This window comes from Folsomia candida, unplaced genomic scaffold, assembly GCF_002217175.1.
Source record: "Folsomia candida strain VU population unplaced genomic scaffold, ASM221717v1 Fcan01_Sc014, whole genome shotgun sequence".
Lineage (NCBI taxonomy): Eukaryota > Metazoa > Arthropoda > Collembola > Entomobryomorpha > Isotomidae > Folsomia > Folsomia candida.
The window spans coordinates 36,124-63,129 of NW_019091206.1; the positions used below are offsets into that span (position 1 = coordinate 36,124).

Sequence of the window (27,006 nt, forward strand, 5' to 3'; positions counted from 1 at the left end):
TATCATAATATGTATGTATGTCTCTTCAAGTTAATTATCATATAATTCCGCACATATATGCAGATAGGCATGTAACCAGTAACATATGAGGAGAAACCATCCGTAGTTGTTCTTGCCCCATATTTAATTATATATCCCCACTTTGATACATTGCAGGATATATCGTAGGATTATTGAGTTGTACGTCTATACCGTGACCTAAAATCTATCCTTACTTGAAGCACAAAGGTAACTTAAAGCAATATTACAAACATAATATTAAACAATATTATGTTTTTGTATCCACATCATTACAATGCTTAGCATTCGCCATTTAGGTAGAAAAGAAATGTGTATCATATTTGCTGAATGACTACATCGCACCTACATGCACATTTAGACAGCTCATTTTTACATCACCAGGAGTTCCAGGGGAATTTGAGACAGCAATTTTTACACTTTTTAATCTAAAATGTTAGTAAAAATACTAACATGTTTCTGCTTGCTATGCAACATTTCGGTACAGAAAGGGGTCTCTCAGGGAAACACAAATGTGCAATGTAGATTTTCATGGGTTCCATTTTCCATTGGAAATAATATCCCGTCCTCAGCTATCCAAATTGATGGTAAATACGTACTAAGTGACGACTAAAGTTTAATTGGCGAAGAAATATTAAGTCTAAAATTGTGACTTCTTTAACAGACAAGGAGGAATTTTTCCCTTCTTACCCCATTCGAGCTTGGTTTGAAGGAAGCACCTACGCCGGGACCTACGACATGTCTATTGATTTCCCACTGCTGCCTATTCAGATACAATACGACAACAATACTGAACCTTTTTCTTTAGAAATCCTAACAAATCCTCACGGCTGTAATTTTACATGGAGTGGAACCCGTTCCGGTATATATATCTCGAAAAATGCTCAATGGGTCGAAACAAATAAATCCACAGAAACTTATGTTAGCAGAGCAAAAATTGATGATGTATACATAAGTGGTCAAACACAATTAGATAGAAATTCACAATATTACTTGTCAGTTGGGGTTCTTAACGAGGATGCCAATGGTACAGACGTAACCACAATCAATGAAGGATTCCAATTCTTGTGCGGCTATTCAGATGGATTGGAATTACATTTGATCCAGATTGAATTTGAACAAAGACCTTTCGGTGGACAGCCGGACTTTGTTGGCATTGACGAAATCCACAATCTGGCTAATACCTTGGTCACGCAAAAGGTTTCCCATAGGAAAAGTATCCGACAGGAGACAACCATCACTATTACTGAAACATGGACCACAACAACGACAAAAACAGTGACGATCAACTTGATATTTTATAAGAAAAAGAAAACCGAGACGCACACAACTACCCACTCTGTGTCAAATTCATACACAACAATTGAAGAGACGGATATTGAGATAATGCGGGAAATTCAAATTGCCCCAAAGACTAGCGTACAAGCCTGTTCCACAGTCACAATCATGGAAGGTTCCCAGGTCAGATATACTGCTCTAGCAATGTACAAGGCGAGGGGAATTGGCCCCGAAGAACTGCTCGCAATGATATCGACAGAATTAAAAGATGTAGATCCATGGATTGAGGGGAATGATATCTATTTTGAAATGACAGATACAATTTCCTACAGTCTTGCCATGGCCACAAGTTTTATTGTGGTCCCATACGAGGCAATTAATGGATGCAGCTCCTTACAACAAAGTATTTCTACCAAGAGAAAATCTAGAAGAAACGCGTCCTTGAATGATACGAGCTCAAATAAATTTATTAAAGAAGAACTCTAAAAAAGTTCCTACAATAAATCTACAGAAAACTTTTAAAAAATGTATGTGTATTGTCAAATTTCTTGTTCATATCTCCCTTTCCCCAACACATCAAGTCATCAATCACACTTAACAGTTACGTAGAAAACGATGATGCACATATGTATAGATAAGCAGATTAATCAACTCGGTTCAACCTCGACATATGTAAATTACAGTATTTTAATTGATTGACTCTTAGTGTGAGAACTAGCTCGACGATAACTGGATAACTTGTATACTGAAATCATTTCACCGTATTCAAATTCCAGTAAGCTTCTGCTTTCTTTCACTTTGACACCAATTTGTATTCGATAAACAGATTCAGGTACAAGTGCCGGGTATTAGGGACTTTATACCGTTGGAACGTCACCCAAAACTTCCGTCAACTTTTGCAAGTAACCTTAGATCTGCCCCCACATCTAGCATAATTTAGCGGGTACCGTTTCCATGGGCCCAAATTTAAGTATAGTTCATGTTGGAAGATTTTGGAAAAATATTTGTAATCTTTCAAAATAACAATCTATTGCATAATGAAGAACCACAATATAGAAAATTGTAAAATCGAAAATCTGTACCAAATTTCTTGGATCTGGAAATATCGAAATCGGAACCTATTTATAATTTTTGTTAATTTTCCCGCAATTTCTTTTTGAGATGACTTCTCCGAACCACTGACAATCAATGCATCAGCGGAAGTTACTTGCGTGGGAAATTAATGAAAATAATAACTGGGTAAATATTATGCGGGCCCACTTTTACCCCTGGCCCAAATTTCCTATCCTTCAGCACTTGTACCTGACAAACAATTATCTATCATTAAAGGAAACATGTCCTGGAATCGTGTCGCCATAGTTATTCTCTTAATCCAACGGTTTGAGCCAAGCAATGCGGACTGCAAGGTTCCCTGTCCACTCCAATGGGTCAAGTATAACAGTGAGACAACAAATTTTACCTCGGATAAGCTTGTTTTCTCATACGGGGAGACACAAATAATATCACGTGCAAAAGGAGCAGACGGAAAGTATCATGCTGGATATTTCGATATTCTGCTTCAATCAGCATATATTCCAATTTCACCATACGCTTTTGCAGACGTCGAGTTACTTAACAACCAACATAACTGCACCATAGGCTGGAGTTTTCCAGGTGACAACAATGACAAAATTCGCGTCTCCGTTGACAGAGAACGAAACGGTACAACTTTCATTGGTCGATCAACCAGCTCCTTTTTCTCGTTTTTGCCTGGCTACATTCCTTTCGTTTCTGTAGGCGAAGTAGAAGATGGAGAATTAAAATTTATACGTAGTCCAGCAAATCTTAACGTTGAAGTTTCCCCAATTTATAACTTTTTGACATCTACATCACAAGGACTGAATTTACATTTAAAGGATTTTAATTTCACGTCAGACCCCAATGTCGGGAATTTTAGGGTAATGAATGTAGAATCAATTGACAATTTTGCAGATTGCATAGTTTCCCAGGTAGTCACGCATTCAAAGGTTGTGACGACAACTCATTCCCTCTCTGAGTTTGGCAGTAGTTCTAAATCGTGGGGAATATCAGCCTCCGTCACTTATACGTTTGGATCAAAAAACGTTGGGGCAAGTGGAAGCATTTCTGGAGGTTACTCTGAAGAAAATACAGATAGATGGTCCGAGACCCTTGCCACTAGTAAGGAATCCCGAATAACAATAAGTAAAAATATAACAGTAGGGCCTCAAGAATCTATCTTAGCATGCTCCGCAATTAAGATAAGCGATAATTTCCAAAGTGACTACGTTGCCAAGGCCGAATACTCGGCTCCGGGTCTAAAAGGTTGGGAAGTAGCTAATATATTAGATTGCTATGGTTTCATGAACATTTCTGTTAACGAAAACTCCGCTTGGTTTTATACCGAGGGTAGCTACCAGGGTTCTTCATCCATTTCTACACATTTTCATGTATCACCAAAGGATAGTAACATAAATTGTCGCAATCTAAAGGAATTTGGTATTTCAGAAAGTCGGCTCTAATGAGTATTAATTTTTTATTTTATACGACATACGACACGACAGTTCATTCACTACTCTATTTACGCTCATCAGGAAACGACCAGACCTATTTATAGGGAACAGTAATCCTACATACATATACTAATTAAATGCACAGTTTATGTGTTTCGTAATGTAATCAGAGCCGTACCGCCAAATTCTCGGGCCTGGTATAGATCGGCATTCGGGGCCTTTTTATGGCATTTTTATTTCGCGCGAGAAATTGGCACTTGTTTCAATCGGTATTTGTTTTTTGTGCGGACAATATTTTTATATGCGTGCATAAAATACACACAAATGCAAAAAAATTAATGTAAAGGCAGAAGTCAATTAGTTTCATGCTACACTTTCATGGACGCTCATATATTGTTAAACGTTTAATAGTTGAAATGGTATAAAGTTCAAGCAATTGCGTTGTACGCAATTACATTATTTTTGCGCGCTTTGTGCATTTCTGTGCACTTTTTTTGGATTTTGAGTTGGTGTTATTAAACGCAAAAAAACATTCGTATGCACTAATTTTGTGCAGGTATTATGTATCAACAGAAACACTGGTTTAAATGCCCCAAACAAAGAGCAAACATTTTTAGGACTATAATTGGCCAAAATTACTTGTACGATTTGAACTATAAAGAATTGGATTGCATGTTTTATGTAGTTGTGGTTAAATACATATTTATAGTGCACAAGCAACAATCTGCATTTGCATATGTACATATTTATATACCACAGAACTTACGTATGTATGTAGTGGAGAACCACCATGTGAAAGTGATAACAAGGAGGGAGTAAAAAATATGCACCAACATATTTAGTTATTAGGCAACTTGGGAAGATTTCACGTAAACGGAAAATTTTTGACTCCCGCTGGAAATTGGCTCCTCCTTTCGAACTTTTCGTTTACGTTAACTTACGTAAACGGAAAATTTAACGTAAAATGAGCCACTTTTACGTTCAATTTTCCGTTTGCATAATTAGTTATAAAATCGTCAGTTTTAGATGGAATTAGGGCAAATTTTATCATACAAGGGGCAAGTATGTTTTAGTATCCCATAAATCGACGAAAACTCCCAAGTGGTCCCATTTACGTCCACCACACCCACTCCAATGGGAAGAAAAGCGAAAATGTCGTTTTTCGCGTGTTTAAACCTTCGGCAAAAATCCAGTTTTCATCCAATTTTGAAAATTCTTGCACTATTGTGATACCAGATAGCTGTGTTGTTATATTCAACACTGAAATAAACTTTTTTGAAATTTTGAATTTTTTCAATTGAAATCATTTTCTAAAAGTGGAAAAAATTATTTTTGATATTGGATATGAGAAAGCAACTATCTGGGATCACAATGGTGCAAGAATTTTCAAAATCTGATAAAAATTGGATTTTGGCCGAAGGTTTAAACAAGCGAAAAACAACATTTTCGCTTTTCCCTTTGAGTGGGTGTGGCGGGCGCAAATAGTGCTATAGAATCAAACCACTTAGGGATTCTGGTAAACCGACCGGGAACTAAATTAAGGCATAAAATGTGAGGCTCTCCTTGGAAATTTCAAGCACTAAAACTAATTTGAATGCATTTTTGATATTTCCGTTAAAGTGTGTGTTAAAACTTTGTTGCCCAAACTGAATTTGTGGACGGAAAACGCAAACTTAAAAATTAACTACGCCTCCTCGTTTTCCGTTAACGTTTACGTATTCGTTCATCTTCCCAAGTTGCCTATTGATAATGCTCAGTTGAGAATTTAACCAGACAAGAAACAAAATGTACTCCAAATATGTAAATACATACGTAATGGAATCACATTACATAATTACTTATGTAACAAAAGTTTTGCTAAATACTAAATTTCTAATTTAATTTTTTCATAGGCGGGTTCAATTATATCTAGTGTAAAGCACCTGGTCAGGCCCGGGCCCTTGGGGCCCCGGGCCTGGTCTTCCATACCACCTTATACCACCAGCGGTACGCCGCTGAATGTAATATTAACCTATGGTCAATTTTTTATGATTTTGGCAACGACAAACCGGCCCTTTTCGTTATGTTGTAACAACTGAAAGAAATTTAAAAAATTGTGAAAATATATAATTTATAAATATTGTTTCTGTTAAATTTGAAGTATAATATATATTTATATTAAAAGATTTATACTAATGTACATTATGTATACATATGTATGTAATTCAGATTTGAAAAAATAGGTTACTATTCTTTTATAATTGAATTCTATAAATTGTCTTATACAGTCCTTCCTAAATATGTAGCACATATCAGAAATAAATTTTAATCTAAAATAAAATTATGTCATTCACTTTTGCATTTATTGTCGGTATACATTGAAGATATAACATAGTTAATCCCATTCAACTACAAAGTCGATGGTGTAAACGAGCCACAAATTGGTGTAGCTTGACTCAAATCGCTGGCACTTCTCATTATGACATTGATTGACCTAAAATGATAGCATAATCCTACGCTTCGATTACGGTGATATAAAGTAAATTCGCCGAATAGGAGGATTATCGAACCAATGCTCCTGCAACGTATTTTTTGACTGATCAGTTAGCTGATTGAGTAGTGGGCAGAGGGATTAACCTAAAATAAGTGGCATAATCCAGACATTGATTGATTCTTGTAATTACAAAAATTTTAAACTATTTACGTCTCTAGATGACATTGATTGAACTGGGATCATGAAATATTTTCGGTAACAATGATTTCGAGCATAACAGGGATTTGCATTGTACATACATAATTTTTAAGCTCAAGCACTAATCCCCGGTGCCTGGCTGGCGGCGATTGAACCGAACCAACGTGTATGACAGTAATGTATGACTTTAATCCATATCCACTGGAAGCCGCATTCCAGTGACTAACATGACATAAGCATTTATTTTTGTCTATCTCAATAACCTAACAACTATGCACTGAATTTTCATTTTATAATTTTTTGAAGTTATTTTTGCAAAATGTCAGAAAATAACCAAAATCAAATGCTGGCGCTACTTTATGCTAATTAATTTATCTGCTGGGTATGGGTGTGCTATTATCAAGCGTCTTTAACATGCGTCTTGTTTTAATTGAGGGGGCTTAATGCAAATGAAAACTAAAAAATAAACCCAACAGGTAATACCAATTAACAAAAATTTTATTTCCGTAAATTTGCTAACATGCATATTGGAATATTGGTATTTACTTAGATTTGGCCAAAACACTCTACACGTTCGGTAATTCATTTCATAGCTATACCCGATTTTTGACAGGGTTTGCTTTTACGCTTTCTTCATTAAGGTCACTAACGCTAAAGAGTATGGGGGTAAGTAATTGTATGATGATATATTTTGTTTCCGTTGGTAATGTAGTTGCAAATTTGCTCCATAATATGTTGCTATGGAAACGATCTCACGGGTTACTGAAATCACCAGATTTACGAAAACTTAATTTTGCACGTAAATATTGCGAATAAGAGGTTCCAATTAAATTGCATACATAAAATCCAAGATGTGTGATAGGTAGACTTCTTGTCGGAAGTTGTTGATAGTTAGTATCTACGTAAGGCAGATTTTAAGGTGTTGTCAAAATAGTTGTTGAGATCATCCTTAAATGTTAAACCTTAAAAAATGATGGTACACGTCAAAAATCTAAGTATATATTATTTATACAAGAACCGAAATATATTACGATTCAATCACCGATTCAATCTGCATTAGAGCAAATGACAGAATTTACCCATTATTATGTAACCCTACATATTTATTTGTTACAATAATAAAATTAAATAAACGTATAACTGTAAGCATGTCCATCGCGTAAATGTCATACACATTTGCATTAGCAAGAATGATAAATCTTAGGGATTTGAATGTCTAGGTTTTGATTGTTGAATTATATACATTTTCTTATATTTACAAGCCTTCTGACGTTGCTATTGTCATAAATAAAATTTTTTGATGGATGGCAGTACGCTGCCCCGACATATACTGGAGTACACAGCTGTTCACAGGATCATAAAATATGCAAAAAATTTATGGGTCCGCCTGTCCATGCAAATATTTTAAGACCAAAATCAAGAAAATCCAGAAAATAATTTACGAATTCATTCAAAGTTGAAGTAGAAAACGGACGGATGCAACAAATGGCAAATTTTTTAATTGAATACAATTGACAACGACTGACACTAGATTATACAATGAAAATTTTCAAGTATTAAATAAACAAGATCCCAAAAACTAGATAATCCTAAGAATAACGTGAGTATAAAATGAGAATAACGTCGAATAAATACATTGATTTCCCTTTCTTGAACCATTATGGCGTCACTTTCAGCTGAAATTAATCATGGTTACAATAATTTGGACGAAAGATTTGTTGTCTTAATTAGACACGAGTTGTCAAATTGTGTAATTCAGAAATAGTCGAAACATACACCAATGCATTAATCACAAACAAACAAAGACTAACGTGCATTTTTTCATTTATTGTCGGCATGCACTAAAGATTTGACATCGTTAATCTCATGTCAATTACAAACGCGATGGCGTAAACGAGCCACACATTGGTGTATGTAACTTAAGGCTGACTTGTATCGTTGGCATTTCGCATAATCTAACATTGATGGAGTTATTCACAACAACATCATAATCCTTTTGCAGACGCTCCCATAACGATGACATGAACTACATTTTTTTAGAAGAAGAATTCCAGAACTTATGCCGCTGCGACGTAAGCATTCAAATATTTTGACTGATCAGTTGGCTGACTGAGTAGTGGGCAAAGTGATTTATTTAAAATAAATTGCTTAACCCAGACATTGATTGATTCCTGTAATTATTAGCATTTTAAACTATCTACGTCTCTGCATGACGTTGATTGAACTGGGATCATGAAATATTTTCGTGCATAACAGGGATGTTAATTACGCATAATTTATAAGCTCGAGCACAAATCCCAGCGCCTGTTTGGCGGTGATTGAACTGGGCTTAAGTAGATTTGAATGCGCGTAATATTTGCTCGTCCAAATATTTTAAGAACAAAATAGTTTAAGAATCTACGAAGTTGCTCAAGTTTTAAATCTACCAAAAAGGATGGATGTTACACTTTGGTAATTTTTTAAGTTAAATGCCATTGACAACGACTAGAACGGTTTGAAAAAGCGACTAAACAGAAGATATGACATTGTTAATCCCATCTCAATTACAAAGTGTATGATGCAAACGAACCACAAAACCACTTGGTGTAGACGAACCACAAATTGGTGTAACAGACATGACGGAAATTACAACTTTAACCCGTATTTAGACAAGTCGTCCCTGGATGTCACAGTTAAGGTTATGTGACTAAACTAGCATATATATATATCTGTCTTCACAAATATATAATCAGTGCTAGCATAATATAAGAAAATTTAGCATACGTATCGGTCATTTTTGATGATTTTTGTTAATTACCTGATGTGATACCAATCGGCATGTTTTAACCCTACGTCTTCGAAAAATTCCTTTGTACATACGAAAAATACCCACATAATGCAACGACAACTTGAAATTCATTTTTTGTTGAAGTTGAGCAATACATGGTATAGAAGATAATTCGAAGCATTTGCCATTAATTGAGGTTATTAAATATATAGAAAGAATAGAACCTAAGCCCGTTAGTCAACCCAACAACAAATACCAAATATTAAGAAATGTGTAATTTTATTGACATTTTTGACCCTTTTAGGTTTTTAACATTCGTTTCGAGAAATTTAGAGTTTGTAAATGAATTATGATGAATGTGCCTTAACTCGTTTCATGATTCTACCCGATTTTTGTTGAATTTTTAAAGATGTAGCTCTCATCGTTTCCTCCATTAACGTTTCGCATCCACGAAAAGAATTTTGCGGGGTTACAATAAAGTGTGTTTCCATTGCCAAAGTAGCTGCAATTGTTCCTTTAATAATTTTTGAAACCATTTCTCCAGTTCGAATAAATGGGCCCTCCATTCCCAGATTTACGAGATGATTTTGTACTTGTAACGCTGACAAACCAGGGGATGAAAATTGAGCTGTGGCAGAATAGCTGGAATTGTACTTGTCGTTGAATGCAATTGTTGAACAGACCGTGAGTGACGTATAAGATGGGACCACAACTTCTCTTGAGACTTCTACTATCCTTTCCGTAGAGTTGCTCAACGTTTCCGTAGTTCCCGAACTTTCTCCTTCCCCTTTTTCAAAATTGATATTTGCCCCATATCCAAATTCCTCAAGGAATAGACCAAATCCGTGGGTAACACTTACTACGGATGAACTTTCCGTTGTCTCCGTGTAACTAATTCGTTCAGATACCTGAAAAAAATTGTACAAAAATTATATAAAGATTATACGCACAGAAACTAGAAAGCACTACCAAAATGCAAGAAATTATGGTATATGCCTAGAGAAAATATAATTAAATGGATTTCGCAATGTGGCAAATGTTAACCAAATGTTTAATTTGAGTTAAATTCTTATAAATGGTTATAACGATTGTTAATCCCGTTTTGTTATTGCTATATTGAGAAGTGATTTTTTATAAAATTTGACGTGTCACACTTATGTACTTGATTACAGTCAAGGTAGTATTGTCAACCTACCTTTTTGGTATGAGTAACAACTTGAATGACAGTGACATCCGCATGATTCGTCAGCTCGTCCAATCCAATAAAATCCAACTCTCCATCCTCACTATTTGGATCAATTGCCAAGGAAAAATTTACGACCTTGGTCATAACTCCAGGCCTGTAGCTTACTAAGATGGAAAACTGTCGAGTCCTGTGTACGGTAACGGAGTCGGGTGCTACTACACAGTTGCCAAGGAAGCCTGGTTCAAAATGTCCTGAAATCCTATCCGTCTCAGATCTGCATACCTTTGGAGATGTAGAGAATTTAGCGACGTCTTGGTGGTACGGATTCATCCATTGTGTCCGACATCCATGAGGGTTGGTTAAGAGTTCGAACGAGTCAAATTGTTTTGCTTCGTAATCACCGAACGAGGAAATAGCAGCGTACGCCGCCATCTCGTTATCCGTGGACAATTGTCCTATGTAAACATTTCCGGTTGAATTTGAAGTTATTTTAACGACATAGTTGTTTTCCGTGCTGGTCGATATTGCCGAGGATGGGACTTGTCCTGTATTATACCCTGTGTCAAATGAGACCCACTTTAATGGACAATTTATTCGGATATCTTGCTCGCCCTGAATGACCCCATAGAAGGGGGTAAGGTAAATTAAGATCGACCACAGAGGCCACATTTTATTTTTTGTGAATCTTGTCTATTTTGAAATATGTAGAAGAAATTTGGAACGAGGTGAACAAAACCACCGTATTAATATCAAATGTACTGTAATAATTGTTGTATCTGCGTATCACCCAATGTCAGATCAAATATTGACTTGTTTAACTGCAGAGATATGCGAATAAAATCGGAAAGAGTATTAACACGATTTGTAGTGTTTGGTAAATCGTAGTTGCTCGTGATTGATCGGGTTTAATATGCGACTGGATCTGGTTTTGATCAGGGTTTGCATAAAGAGCTTTATTCATCCAAAGTATATATTCAGTAGCTCATACAACAAACCAATTCCGTCCACAGGGCAGCAGATATCATCTGTTTCTTAACACGTTTTGCATAATGCAATTTTCAAAAATTTCAATTTTAGTTCTGCTCTATATTTCGAGCATGGGAAGCTCCGTCCCATCTAAACTGCATTGTCCGTTGACCTGGGTACCTTACACGACAGGGGATCGGCTCCCAGATGCAGCATTCCTATCCCCCGATGGAACCCAAGGGTTCGGGAGGGGTTTTGTAACATCGTCTTCAATTTACGGGATTTTCAGCCAAAAAACCTTACTGCTGCATATTAAACTTCTACTTGGAAGTGGAACACTTCGGGAATTCGAGATTCTCACAAACCCTCTACATTGCACTTTAGATTGGCAAGACAATTATGAGAGTTCGGATAGAAATTTGCGTGTAACTGATAGTCAGGGCACAAGTTTGGGGCGAAGTAGTGGCTCTCAATTTGCAATTCTTGGTACTTTTGGTGACTATTATTTTGACAACAACGAACTAGAATTAGTGCCTGGTTATGATTTTAACTACCTCATTTCGTACACCGGCCTCTCGTTGACCTTAAAGAATTTCGTTTATGCTAAATCCCCCGCCACTGGTCGACCCAGTACGGTAGGGCTGGATGAAATCTTTAACAATGCGGATACTACCGTGACCCAAACTATAACCCATGCAAAATCCATTTCAAACACAATATTAATTAGCGTGTACACGACAAATACTTGGGAATTGGCATGGAACGTTAATGCCAATGTGGGTATTCCTGGCTTACTTGGGACAAGTGCAAAACATACAGAAACATATTCTGAAAGCACAACGTACCGGGAAACACTTGAAATAACACGAACGCAGACAATTTCGTCTTCAAGGACGGTGAGAAATTGACATTGCAGATGGGGTTATTATAAATCTATTTAAGTAAGATTTTTTTCTAGATTACCGTTTATCCACATACTTCTGTCCGAATCTGTTCAATCGTTGGGATTGCAGAAAATTTCCAGTCGGATTATATTGCTCTAGCAGAATACCGAGTAACTAATTGGAATGGTGTGGAAGTTAGAGACTACCTGATTTCGGAAGATGCAGACTTTTACGATCTGGAAGTGTTTGGAGACGCCGCGTATCGCCACATCCGGGGAAGTTTTACAGGATCCATTTCTCTAAATACAAAAGTGATTGCTGTTCCACCGAATTCACACTATGGTTGTGAAAGAGTTGTATTGTAAATTTAGACGAAAAATTGAATTAAGGTAAAAATAGAAATGCAATAAATGCAAATATTGAGAATATAATGGTATTGGTCGTTAAATAATTAATGGACATATGTAATTTTGAATTTGAATTTCGCCCACCCCCAATGTTAATCAAGTTGGCAAATGATTTTGGCGGGACGTAATTCCATCCCCATTAATTATATATTTACCAGTCAATACTATGTAAGTCTTATGTGTCTATAAATTAAAAAATGCATAACCCAATACCCCCATTCAAACCCTACATATGTATGTAGACACTAGTTAGCGGTCATATTCGCGTCCTAAGTCTCAATTTAATTTTGTGCCCATATTTGAGTTAAATTTAACAATTTCAGCCGTAAATCTGCATTTCATACTCTGCATGAAATTTACATATGTAAATATTTATTTTCCCTTCCAGCACACCTCGCACACGAACTGCTTCGTGGCCGCGTGCTTATCCATGTGCACCGCGAGGACGGCTTTGGACATACATTGGAGCCCGCAAACTGGACAAGGATGACCGACGAAGGAGTCTGAGTGCGTCTTTTGATGGACGACGAGGGACGCTTGGCGGGAAAAAAGGGCCCCGCACGTGGGACAGGGAAGGGATCGTTTCCCCACGCGGTGCACGGTGGAAAGGTGGCTTTTGAGTTGGGACGAGTTGGAGAGGACGGCGGAGCAGAGGGTGCATTGAAATGGGGTGGGAGAGGCGAGATGGGTGGCGAGATGGGCGTCCAAGTCGACCTGGGTGGGGAAAGGGAGCGAGCAAATGGAGCAGGGGAAGGGGGACGGCGCATTTATGGAGGGGTGGACGAGATACGTGTGTTTTTCTAAGGAGAGGAGAGTTGAATAGGTTTTTGAGCAGGTGGGGCAAGCGTGGGGTTTGAGTTTTTTGGGGCGTGGGATATAATAGGAGGGTTTTGGGGGGCGAGGTGGTTTTGGGGAAGTGGAATCCTTGGATTTGGTGGAATCTGGAATTTTTGGAAGGTTTTTAGTTAGAAATTTGCGAGGTTTTGAACTACAAATTTAGAGGATATTTATTTTTTGTAAGGGTTTTTCTCCTTGGTATAACTATGGCGCAAGTTATGGCGTAAAATTGTGAGTACCTAGTTTTTTAGGTTTCTTCTTCTTGGACCCTTTCTCCTCCTCCCAGTCGGAGTCGGAATCGGTGGAGATTTCTGAGAAATCGGCGTCAGGATCGGATTCCTCTTCGCCGTCAGAATCCTCCTTCTTCTCGTTGGAGGGGACGAACAAATCGCCCACGTGGAATTCCTCTGCGTTCATATTTAGTATTTCACTACTTAAATTAGTTAAGTTCATGTCTTCAAAATCGGATAAGGGTTCGTCCTTGATTTCTGGTAAAATTAGCATTTCTTGTTTGCAAATTTCACCCAGATTTGCAATCCTATCGCCTATTTCGGCCTTAATTCCATTCCCTCCTTGAAAACGGAGTAGGTTAGAGAAGGTTTCAAAACCTTGATTTACGAGGGGAATTTCTTGCTGGATTTCTAATTAATTAGGAAAAAACATAGACAAGTAGTTATCAAAATATGGGAAAATTATGGAAATAATCACATACTATCGTTGAGGTCAATAATCTCGCGAAGTTTCCCCGTTTTCGCCGCATTTTGCACCGTCTTTGCCAACCGGATTCGCAAAAGGTCGAGATTTTTCAGGAACTTGAGTACTGAGCGGAACTCGAGGTCGATATCGCGAGTAAGTTGGGCGCATGGCGGGCAGAGGTTGCCGTCGGTGCGGAGGACGTGCGTGGCGACGGGGTGGCTGACCTCGATGTGGAGCAGGGACAGGACGGAAGTGGTGCAGGAGGTCGAGTACGAGGCCAGCGCTGAGGAGGACGTCGCCATGGCAACGGCGACCTGATCCCCACAAAATGTGCAAAATTCTACCATTTTTACTCAGAGAAAGGTTGAGGTAAAGGCTGAAATAAAATAGAATAAAATTATGTAAATATTTCGTTTTTGGATAATTTAAAAAAATAAAAAATCTAAATTTCCACATTCTTCATGATTTTTTTACGAGGAAACCCTAATTTTTTTCTGTATTAGGACAATGGAATAATATTTTTGGACTTAATTGCAAAAAAAATGATTATTTTAGTAAGTACAAAGTATGTCTAAAATATTTGCGAACTTTTTAATAATTACCTTTATGTCTTGGCGTATCGTGGAATTATTTAACTTCTTTAGGAGTATTTAGATGGGAGAAAATTGGTAATAATTTATTACTAGGAAATAATAACTTTCAAATATTTTTGGGATAAATATCAAAACATGTGATGATGTGGATTGTTTTGTTGATTTGCGGGTGCAGAGACAGGTGCAAAATGATTCGCGCTGTGGTTTTCTCAAACTGGTCAACAAAGCCATGAAAACTTTTTCATGAACATTTTACGTCGAATTTTTTTCACAGATTAAAAATATATTTTTTTGCAAAAATGCATAAATTTTTGGCAAAAATATATAATTTTTTTGCAAGTCAAAAATATATAAATATATTTTTTTCCCAAGAAAAAATTGCATGGAAATAATTTAAATAAGCATGAAACAAAGTTGTTAAAGAATGTGAAAATTGTAGAAAAAAATAGAATAGCAATTTAATCTCTAAATTTATGCTGTATAAAAATATTAGAATTTGATGTCACATTGTTCATAATGTGGGTTTTTGCTCCTTTTCCTCAACTTGAAGGTATAGTACCGTGCATAATGGATGTTGTCAGAATCTGCACTTAGATACTGATTGCATAAAAAAACTGATTATTTAATAATAAAATTATTCTGGAAGGCAAAATCTCGTTAATGTATTAGCAGTGTGAAAACTACACATTTTTTCTGCACGGTCCCCCTCAAAAACATTTTTGAGAATGGAACACAAAGATTTATGATTTGGAAGGATTTTAGAGTAAGAATTATTTGTTTCCTTGTTGTTTTTTTCGTATAATGTAATATTTATAACCCTCCATGAAAAAAACTTTTTAGCCACACCCATCCAAGTGCAATGGAACCTCCTGCAAAAAGTAGGACGTAATGCAGACTATTATCTCTACTTGATATTATATTCACTCTTCCAAGAAATCAAGAGTCCAAAATATCGGGTAGTTTAAGATATGAATTTATAATGTTATTTTACTTGCTGTTAGGGTGAGCAATGATCCGACAACTCTAAATAAATTAAGTAATAGTTAGTGAGATCACCAAATGAAACTAGCAAAAGTAGTGGAAAAATTAGTTAAGTACGCATAGTGATAAATTAAGGTCATATATTTTATTTTTACATGAAGGTTGGACTAGTTTTGAAACCTACTCTGACCATTTATAACAAAATGTACATATATACATATTGTTATATTTTGCGAGCCAAAGCTAATTTGGTCGTATTTATTGTTAAATAAACAAAAAAATTCTATGTAAACTTAGTACAGAATGCACACAATACATTCATACACACTACAGGAGACATAAAAGGTAGATGATTATTATTATCGTGCAGCAGGAAGCCTATTTGTTTTATATAGCAATGGTTACATAATATGTATATACATACAAGAAAATAGTTGAGTAGGAAATTTGAGTAATACTCCCGTTAATAGAATTATTATCTATCTAGTTGGGTTTACCTTAATCAGAATTAGGTCTTATCATTTTGAATCACCCAATTTTCACGCATTGTTCCATATCTCTAGAAATTATTGCAGCATTCCATTCAAACTCACCACCAGAACTGATAATGATGTGATTCATCACCACGTAAAATCTTATGGGATTCGAATAATCATGAGCTGAGATATTGATAAAAATGCAACTGGTCTTACCATTTTGAATCGCACCCAATAGAGCTAAATATTAAAAATGTACTTGGATATTATTTATATCTGTATACTAAATAATTATGAAGGGTAAAATTATCATCTATTAATTGTCAACATCTTTCACAATCTCTAAGGCATAACATCATCAGACTTATAAAAATTACTCACATTTGGTTCCCCATGATAAAGAAACATACCCAGATGTTCATCTTATGCTTCCAGACTTTTACACCTCATTCACACCAATACTAGTAGTGGGTGTCTAATCCTAAGTTAGGCTAGTGTCTTTCATATTATTGCCACAACTACCAAAGTTGGAGGGATGTATTTAAAGGAACGGTCCAACTGTTTTTAAACTTAGGCCGTTCAGCGGTTTCAACCATGACGACAGAATTGCTCTCAGCTTGCTGGTTCTCAATCTCTCCGATGAATTCTTCCAGTACCCATATTCACACTTGTAACTTTGTGGATCGCGATCCAATTTGGATAGAAAAACTCGATCCGATCCACGAGCCGAGCCGATCCACCCTTTGATAGATCGTGGCACACTCGATCCAGCTGGCTCATCTTCCCTCAAAATATAATAGAGAACATATGAATGATCTAAATGTAGTGCAAATGCCGTCAACTCTAATAATCACGATTCGTGTACACAAATTTAAAAATTTAACGCATTTTGATTTATTTGGTAACAAATAGAAATGCATCATTAAATCGATCGCTATATCTAATACAGATTTCACCAATCAAATTACAAATCAAATCTATGCATGTGGGATCGTAGAGAAATTCCTAGTTGGTCGTACAAGTGACAACAAAAAAATCAAAATTTGATAATTTATTCCTCGTCCCCTGCAGACTTGTAATTCTCGAACATGAGCTATAATTTTGTCAAGATAATGTTGACCTCGTGGAAAGCAATAGAAGCGTCTTCCTTGACGTTAGCAGGCAAATCCGTCCTCTCCGTGAAGACCGTGATGATGTATTTGTTGAATCGATACAGCATGGCATGAATGCGTTTGCACAATTTAGTTTTCTCTCCTCAAAGTAATCTCCGCGACTAATGAATAATCTCATTCCTTCTTAAAATGAATGTCCTCTGTGCTATACTTTTGCAGGGTCAAAGTACTCGATGTGGACGTTAAACTCGAAGTCTGCTGACATAGGAGGGTCCAGCTATCCACCAAATTTGACGAAAAAATGTACCAAGCCAGTTTATCCGTTACTGTATCAAAATAGGATGCAGGTTGTGAATGATGAAGAATCCTTCCAAATAATGATGGAGGACCTGTCAAGTCAAAAACAAATCAGTTTGGATTTGGAAGGAAACGACGACCACTCTTTCTTGGGTAAGTGCATTATGTAGCACTTAAAAATAAATATTGACCAACAACCTAGGTTGTTGGTCATATTTTCAATCTCTGTAATAAATTGTTATGGGCATGACGGTCATTATTCAAATTGGCACCAAGGAGGTGGACTACATTATTGACGTCTTTCCTGTTGTGGAGCTTATAAAACGTCATTAAAGGAGTTCCTAGAAAATGTTAACGCTATCCAATACGTCTTTGGGGGAGACAATGATGTCATGTGGCTGAAACGTGATTTTTTCATCGATATAGTCAATGTGGTGGATCTGCAACTATTGTTTTAATTATTGCTCCAGAACGACTTGTTCGACACCATTTCCAGCTCGGTGCCAGTCGAAAATAAAGTGGCCTGGTATCGTAGTCTCATCCGGAATAGGATTAAGACCACTACTAGTGAGGAACGACAGCAATGGGAGAAACGTGCGGACAGTCAAGCAATGACTTTCGATAAAGTTTGTGGGCTGTTTTACCCTGAAGCAGAAATTGACAAAGACGCTCAAGTCGCTAATTTTCTTCCGAGATCCGCAGACGATGTGAACTATCAAAAGTTACTTAAATATGCAAGGGACGACGTACATATTCTGCTCAGAGTTGTTATGATTATAAAAAAGTCATGTAAGTGTTTATGGGTTCAAGTAATAAATATTCAACATTACTAATGAATATTTATTTCCTAGCTTCCACCAAATCAGGAGGCCGTGATTTTTAATGCAGCGTTTGAAGCCACAGCACACTTGTAACTTTGAGGATCGCGATCCCAAAAAGATGGTACAATGTTATACGATCCTCGATCCGATCCGACCCGATCCCGATATTTTTTTATTCAGTGCAGAATTAACATAGGTGTGGAACACATGCGTTGAAATTAATTTGCTTCTCATTCTCACAATTTGTGCATACCGAACAAGAAATCCGTCCCAACAAAAATGGCAACTGAAAATAATTCCCACATATAACCCAAAGTTTTGGAGGACCCACTCCGACAAAAGTTTATTGATATTTTGAATTCGAATGGAATTAAGGATGAAGTGGACAAAGTTGTGATGACGGAGCCACCCGAATTGAAGGGAGAGCATTTCGCCACTGCAACGGTGTATCTGCGATTCGAATTTGTGGATAAGTCGAAGAAGCCAAAGAATCTGTTTGTCAAAAAGTTTACTTCCAATGAAGCTCATACCGCATTTATTAGGCAGGGTAGAATTATGGAGAAGGAGATGTCCTTCTTTAAGGAATTTTTGCCAAAGGCGAAAGCGTTTTGTGCAAAATATAAAGGGTTAGTAATTTAATATTATTGTGCATTAGCAAATTTTGTTATTAAATACACTTATTTTATACAAATGCATATGTAGGTGTGAGAAATTATTGGACAATTTTCCAAAATGTTGGTATGCCGATGAAGATATGGTTGTCTTGGAAAATCTTGTGCTGGACGATTCCTTCATCATGCTAAATAAGGATGATAAGCAAGATTTATTCACGGCAAAGTTAGCAAAAAAATTCACTGTAAAATTCCCATGTGTAAGAAGGGTATTGTTTGTATGATTTTTGCAGAATGGTTTTGTCAAATCTTGCAAAATTCCATGCTACAAGCTACGCGTTTATACAAGAAGAGGTTGGGGGTAATGATAAATTTATGGAGGTTCATGACTGTCAATGTTTTGAAGCGTTCATTCAAGAGAACAATCCGATGGTATGCTATCATTTGAAATTCTGTACTGTTTGTTAATCGATGCCTTATACTGCTTCTTCTATTTTAAGACAGCGCCAATGTTTGATAACGGAGCAAACACCTGCATTAATATGTTAAAGGTATGCAATTATGAAAATATCGATGTTAAAATTACCAAATTATTAAAAAAATCTTTCACAATTTTTCGAAAATATATACCATATTATGCAAAACGGGAAAAAAAGACGAACAGGATTCCAATAATTACGCTATATATTTCTTAATACTAGGGTTACCCTGTGGAAGGGGACAAAGAGGTAATTGAAATCCTGACCAACTCCATGGGCAAGTCCTACCCCAAAGTATGCCAAACGGTCAAACCTAACCCTGAGGATAAACTGTTGGTCTTGAATCATGGGGATTGCCATAATAACAACATGCTTTTCAAGAAAGATCCAGCAACTGGACAAGTAAATGAGCATGTCTTTGTGGACCTGCAAATAACGCGATTTGGATCGCCAAATTTGGATATTTCGTACTTCATGTACACCAGTGTCAAACCGAAAATAAGGCGAGCACATTTCGAGGAGCTGATGCGTCATTACTATGACACGTTTGAAGCAACTGTCGGAATGTTTGCTTTGAAATGTCCACTCAGTTTTGAGGTAGTAATTGTTTTTGTAAAGTGCAAATTTATTTGCTAAATTAATGTTATATTCATTCTACAGGAATTTTTGGAGGATTATGCTGAAAAATCTGAATTGGGTTTCCGCATCAATCTTGCATTCATTTCTACAATCGGAGCAATGAAGGACATCGATATTGAGTCATTGACTAATGATCCTGTAGAGTTGATGGCAACGTTCGAGAAAGCTATCAATCAGTGGATTATCGATAATCCTATCAAAGCTGCCGACATTGCGGAAGAGGTTGTTGCGATGGTTAATGAAGATCGTAAAATTCGTGGAGATAGAGATATTGCAAAATATAAAAATACAAATTTCTTTACTGCACAACAGTATTTTCCTTCCTTTACGATTATGTATAATCTAATGGTCTTGTAAAATATTTAGGCCTAAAATTACTGACAGTTCAGGAGAACATAACTGGCATTATACGTAAAAGACTAATGCATAAGTTGGTGTAAAGTATGCTCAGATAATCATGACAAAAAATTATTGACAATGTACATGCTTATCTATGCAAGATGTCAGCAAAATCGGCGAATGCCTTTTTGAGTTATCGCATCACAGACGGACGGACATAAAGGTACATAAGCCCTGGTTCGGACGAACAGCATAACGATTATTCCGTTCAAATAGCTCCTTCATATATTTTTATACAATTATCCGTCGTTAACTTTCAATTGGTTGCCTTCGCCTAAATTCGTATTGGAATTGGATGAAGTAATTACAACCAATTAAATTGTTCGTTTTGTCCCAATCTAAATTACTCTTTTTCTAATCATTAACTTTCAATGCAAATTTATTTCAAAACAATTTCAACGCCCTAAAAATTCCTTTAAGAATCCCTTGCCAAAACTTTAACATGGACAAATTTCCAATCTTATAATACCCGGGATACTCAATCCTCAAAGGTTTGCATGACTTCCTAAATTTCGACAAATCTTTAAGTTCATTCCTCTCCCAAATGAAATTAAGTTTCTTCCAAGATTTCAATGTTCTTCTCGACGCCATAAAGAAAAATCCACCAAATTGTAGTACTAAACTCCAAAACACAAATAATATTACCGCAATTCCTAACAGCATTAGCAAAACGGTGTAATTCCCACTGGCCAAAAAATTTCCGCCATGTGTCGCTAGGGTATACACACAAAGAAGAATGATCTGCCCAATTATTCCCTGCGCAGGCACCAAAATAATGCCATACGTTTGAGTAGATATAACATGAATGACTTGCAATGCTCTATAAACCCTTGATAATGTTTTAGGGCTTCTTAAATCGTCCCGCGTTCTGTAAGTACCCTTTCGCCCAATCCGTAAGTCTTGAGACACGAATGGGGTAATATAAAACGAGTAGGTACTCACGCAGTAGAAATGCATTATCCCGTTCCATATTGCACAACCATAGGCTTTAAAATAAAACATGGAGAATGGGAGAAAAATATAAAATTTGGATTGGTATTCAACTGGAAGGAGAGATGTCACATAGATCACGCTATTCGGAAACAGCAGAAAATGCAAAACGCCAATTCCTATTGCAAAACCTCCGCCTATTGTGGTAAGCGTCAATAGGGTGTCGAAAAGGATTGATATATATGACGTTTCAGGATTGTGGAAGGGATACCATTTTACTAAAAAAAACATAGCAATACTTAAGAAATTGTTAATTAAATTTATGTATAGCTATCAATTCCATTATCTATTACCCAACCTCATTAAATAACGATTGGCAAAATCTACGGTGTCGCATGCAATACTGTTATGTCTTGAGGATAAAAAATGTAAAACTCATTGTACAGACCATCCCCAAGTATGTGAACAGCATGGCCAAATTAAAAGATGCCAAGTCACCCGACTGTTTGTGACGATATGATTGCCGTGCCAAAAAACAGGTGTATAAGAACACGGAAACTGGGCACGTTCCCGTGTTCCGAAACAGCTGAATCGCATTTACGCTTTTGGTGGGATTGACTACAGAACTATCGAATTTACAGATAATATTTGGTTTATCGATTTGTCTCCTCTTTAAGTGATGCATATTGTGGAATGATTTGTTTAACTATACCAGTAACTTTAATGGATTATTTTAAACTGTAATCATATTAATTTCTGTATTAGCAAATAAATGCATACGTGTAATCTTATTTCAAAGTAGTTTCATACAACACTCTTTTTATGTATTGGACTCAATTAAATACCGTTTATTGGCATTCTGCCGGCATTTCTGCAAAAAAACTTAATACTGTCGATTTTAATTACCCTTTCAGTCACCTCTTCCTTAAAATCACCACTTGTGAGAGAGAGGTTTGAGTCTAAAAAAAGTGGCTATACATGTGAATTGTGAATATTTAAAATATTACAGATTTTCGTATGATTGTAAATACCTACTTTGCAATTACATATTCAATATTAAATATGTCCATAGATAACGAAATTGCCTGGCTTTTTTTTAGGAAAACATTACTTTGACCTGCTTCAAATTTAAATGTTAATTATGTTAAAAGAATGAATACTTAAATACATATTAAATAGCTTAGGATGAATTGCACAGTAAATAAATATAATCATATCTATTAAATGTATTTATGTGAATATCACATTTATAAATCCGATGTTGTAAATTGCCCCAGTTTACAACCCCTAATTTTCCTTGGGTTATGGTTACTGTAATTATTCGTATCGATATAATTGTCTATTAATGTCACGGACTTTTAAATTAAACGTAAATTACAGGCAAATCTCGTATTCATGCGTAATTACTGCAGTAAACTTTAAAAACCCACTCTTTCCAGTTCTTACTATACAAATCCATTTCTTTGTATGGATACAAAAAATATTAACTTCATTATTAACCGTTAAATAAGCCATATTTTACAGAATGGCTTCAAACCTGTTATACAAAGCTTTGGACACATATTCAATTTTTTACAATAAATTTGAAACCTGTTCCATCCATTGGGACAAGTATGGAAAAAAGTTGTACTTCAAGAACACCAATCTTATCTCGGAAAAACCTCTATTTGCACATCTAATCATAGTTTTATTTTCCTTAGTCGTCTTAACCTACCTCAGATTCCAAGATCGTTTCAGCCTTGTTAAAGTTCGTCCATTTCACGTAATGATTTTCGTCAATTATATCACTGTACTCTCAATTGTATTAACGTTCGAATTCATGTTAAAACAATATGGCGAAAGTCTGACGCTATGCTGGAATTGTGTAAATCAGGCCGAACTTGAGTCAAGAATTGGTAAATAATTTGTAATCAATATTTGTAATGATTTTCTTCTAAATTTAATTGGACCAATTTTTTCAGAATCTAATCGTACTATTCGGCAATACAACATCGTTGACATCTGTATTTTTTCAATACCGATTATATTTCTACTTGATGCCGTCTTTGTTGCCATTATACTCGCAGCCATTGACGCTCATGGTGAAGAATCATACTTTTCGACTACTGATCGCAACAATGTCACACTAAAAGTGATCATGTACATGTTTCGCTTCACCGTATTTTTAATTTGCAACTATGAAGTAATAACTGAACACTTGGCCTTAATTCTGGTTGGTGTACCCATTCTGAAAATGCTAAATTCTTACTTATCCAGTTGTTTCCTAAATTATAAGAAAAGTAGCGAAGTTAAGAAAAAGAAGGGAATTTTATCGTCACTAATTAAAACCAGGATTATCCTTCAGATCGGAAATAACGGAATACAACCTCTAATTTTCCTTGGGTTTGGTTTATGGTTCGTAATTAATATGTTATTTGGTTATATGATTTTTGTTTGTTATGCGCATGCCAACGATAATGCTCATTATAAAGGATTACTTGCTATAGTTGTATTTGTTTCCGTGACAATGACCCTTGGAGTAGATTGGACGCTTTCGTATATGGCGAAAGTTAGTGAAATTACGGATCAAATGTTGTCTGATATGCGACAAATCATTACTGTAAAATCGTCGGGAAACTGGACGCGGAAAGTTGTTAGTCGAAAAGTGAAAGCAATTCGGCCAATTTGTCTTGAAGCTGGATTTGCTGGGAATCGATTTGTTTTAATAAATTCACAAATCAGAATTATGTATATGGAAAATATGCTGTCAAAATTGGTAAACTTGCTAATTTCGTTTCCGACAATGTAAAGATACAACCATAGATCGGAGAACTCGTGTACTCCGGCCTCCGGAGTACAAGTTTTGTACTCCGGGGGTCGGAGGACTCCGATCTATGGATACAACTATGAAATTTCTACTAGAAGATATTTCCTAAACTTTTATTCAAGTTCAGAATATTTTAATTATAATTAATTTGTATACATATTTATGTTTTAATAATGTATCACCATGTATTGCCATGTACATCTACATATTTAATTAACATTAATTACATACGTAAATTACATTGGATGGGACATGGTGCTAAAATTCCATTCTTCAGGTCATAAAAATTATGTTAATTGATTCAATTATAATATTTCAGTTCAATATTCACCGAATTTTTGTCTGTCAGTTTGAAAATTAATTAATAAATAACTCTCTAGCTACAAAATTCACGAACATAATAATTCGAGCACAAAGTGCCTCGGAAAGTAACAATCATTTTTCCTGCATTCAGACTTAAATTTCAGGTTTGTTCTGTTAAGAAAACATATTTCTTGAAAGCATCCCTTCACGATAATAAATCAACTCAGACACACACGTCTCATTACACGCCTTGTATTTGTAATCAGTTAATTTAATTTAATAACACATTGTAATAATACATTGTGTGACATTTGATTAAATTAACTTGTCATCTGCTTGTACTCTTTAAATTTCATCAGGATGAAAACCCCACGTATTTTCTACGAGCATAGTTTTGTTATATTTTAGAAATTCTAGAAAATCCATATTTGAATCGAAATAAAATACGTGAATTTTGTCCCCGTTTTAAAATACCACCTTCGGTAAATAGACCAAATTTAAATGCAAAGTAAGCTCCAAATTCAATTTGTGTCGGAAACTGATTGTGAGTTAAAACCAATGATGCGAAGGGAAACGAGAGAAATTAATTCAGGGGAAAGAATAAGGAAAGTTGGATGAGGACCTATCATGAGGTTGTGTAGTTTATCAAAATTTTTTTAACTGGTCCGTTTCCAAATACTTGCCAAGAAAAATGTGCAAGCTAAAATTTTGTAGTTTTGATGACATTTCAAGTTTTAGAGGAATCATGCTATAACCTTAAAATCTGTAAATGGATAGTCATGGAAGCCTGTAAATTTTCTGTAATTAGAAAACAAAATGACAAATGTTAAGTTCTCCGTTTGGCTTCGGGATAGAACTTGACATTTACACAAATTCCGGGTAACGTCCGTGTAGTCAATTATTAAGCTGAGGGATTAGCAGAACAAAATTAATGATTACCATAGGAATTTACGTTTTAAAATTTTAAAACTTTGGTGGATATATTACTTAATGTGTAATACATTTATATGGAGAAAAATGTCATGGATAATTCCTAGTAGCATTTGTAATCCGAAATACACGAAAGGGTGCATCAGCTTATTGCAGTAAAATAGGAAACCGAGAAATTGTAATAAATGATATCTAGATAGCTGATCTACAAAATAAATTGTATTTATTTATTCGCATCTATGTATGGCATTACCTAAGTACTAAGATATGCAAGAGACAACTTTTTTCACAGTGACCATCTCTTAATAAATCTGTCACTATATTCCTCTCCACCCGAGTTACATATGAAAGTATATGTATAAGTAATATTATCAAAATCTGGGAAAACCATCAGATGCAATTCAGGTCACCTTATCCTCCACAATTCGGCTTCGTAAAATATGTTTGCAAATCCTTAATTTTCCCAGGAGGATGACTAAAAGCACACACTTTTACTCAAAATTTATCAGCCCTTTAAAAGCTTAGGATTCCTTAGTATGGTTTCTTATGCACGATAAATCAGATCTGTCTCATAAATTACCTTTATTTTGCATTCAGACTATTACTTAAGCCGACTTATAGTGTAAACTTGAGGGTTTCTGTATAATTTAGTGTGTAGTTTTACTTAAGATTCATGAAGGTGGGTGGAATTATTGAGCAAACCATTGGACTGGCACGAAATGGGAAAATTGGCTGAATTTCGCGACATTAAATAAAGGTATGCCCTATAATACCTTCAATACTAAGCTAATTGATTTTTGATCTATCTACCCTTATGTACGAAAGGTCTGTGAAATCGATACCAAGCTGATTTGAACTCAAGCGAATTAATGATATTAAAAAAACAAACTACCAAGAATTTAATACAAAGGCATTTGACGCATACCTGAAAAATTCGACATTAGTTTTCATTCTATTTGATTTAAATTTCTGCTGGCCGTAAACGTAAAAGATACAAAGGAGGTCAAAGGACTAGAAGTATGGTTGTAATTAAATTCACCATGTTCTCTTTCCAGTGGTTGACGCTGAGTAGGTCGTGGTTTGATGATTATTCGACAGAAGAGAGCAATCTTGAATTTTCTGGTATAGGTGAAATTGGGGAAAGTGAGGCGGAGAAATTGAAAGGAAGCGAGCACATCCAGATCTGGGAAGCCCAAGGAAACGACAGAAATCAGTCAGTGCTGGAGAAAGTTTGATAATCTCATCCTTCTTAACTTTCTATCCCGCAGATTTCACGCCCCCATTTAATGTTAACCTTAACAGGTGCAAACAATTGCGATATTTTACTAACGATGTCAACCACCCAGGGATTTGAGGAGACATCAAAATAATTTGCATCCCATTGGAATATGTCTCATCCTGCGGAGAGA

General features: G+C 35.9%; 4 protein-coding genes across 9 annotated transcripts; 3 read left to right on the forward strand and 1 right to left on the reverse strand.

Annotated features, from left to right (window-relative positions):
• The first annotated feature begins 329 nt into the window (after positions 1–329).
• On the forward strand, positions 330–1,799 carry LOC118437558. Its single transcript, XM_035856686.1, has 2 exons — positions 330–605; positions 683–1,799. Exons 1-2 carry the CDS (start codon positions 452–454, stop codon positions 1,780–1,782), a joined length of 1,254 nt encoding a protein of 417 aa, XP_035712579.1. The 5' UTR covers positions 330–451; the 3' UTR covers positions 1,783–1,799.
• A 204-nt stretch (positions 1,800–2,003) lies between these two features.
• Positions 2,004–9,742, forward strand: LOC118437545. Of its 2 annotated transcripts, XR_004836168.1 has the most exons (3): positions 2,004–2,071; positions 2,626–5,618; positions 5,699–9,742. XR_004836168.1 is itself a non-coding variant. In XM_035856660.1 (2 exons), the coding sequence occupies exon 2, from the start codon at positions 2,631–2,633 to the stop codon at positions 3,813–3,815; it is 1,185 nt and encodes a 394-aa protein (XP_035712553.1). In that variant the 5' UTR covers positions 2,004–2,071; positions 2,626–2,630; the 3' UTR covers positions 3,816–9,742. The 2 variants fall into 2 exon arrangements, 1 of the variants encoding a protein (XP_035712553.1); XM_035856660.1 differs by having other exon boundaries at positions 2,626–9,742.
• Positions 6,958–15,113, reverse strand: LOC110856029 (zinc finger and SCAN domain-containing protein 2-like). Of its 5 annotated transcripts, XM_035856659.1 has the most exons (7): positions 14,823–15,113; positions 14,237–14,596; positions 13,764–14,165; positions 12,487–13,628; positions 12,360–12,386; positions 10,440–10,987; positions 9,505–10,152 (listed from the first exon to the last, which is right to left on the reverse strand). In XM_035856659.1, the coding sequence occupies exons 2-4, from the start codon at positions 14,565–14,567 to the stop codon at positions 13,060–13,062; spliced, it is 1,302 nt and encodes a 433-aa protein (XP_035712552.1). In that variant the 5' UTR covers positions 14,568–14,596; positions 14,823–15,113; the 3' UTR covers positions 9,505–10,152; positions 10,440–10,987; positions 12,360–12,386; positions 12,487–13,059. The 5 variants fall into 5 exon arrangements, with proteins under 5 accessions (XP_035712549.1, XP_035712552.1, XP_035712551.1 ...); XM_035856656.1 differs by adding an exon at positions 6,958–7,239 and having other exon boundaries at positions 7,317–10,152; positions 10,440–13,628; XM_035856658.1 differs by lacking the exon at positions 12,360–12,386.
• LOC110855913 lies at positions 11,445–12,676 on the forward strand. Its single transcript, XM_022104330.2, has 2 exons — positions 11,445–12,292; positions 12,355–12,676. The coding sequence occupies exons 1-2, from the start codon at positions 11,480–11,482 to the stop codon at positions 12,643–12,645; spliced, it is 1,104 nt and encodes a 367-aa protein (XP_021960022.1). The 5' UTR covers positions 11,445–11,479; the 3' UTR covers positions 12,646–12,676.
• Positions 15,114–27,006: the final 11,893 nt, after the last annotated feature.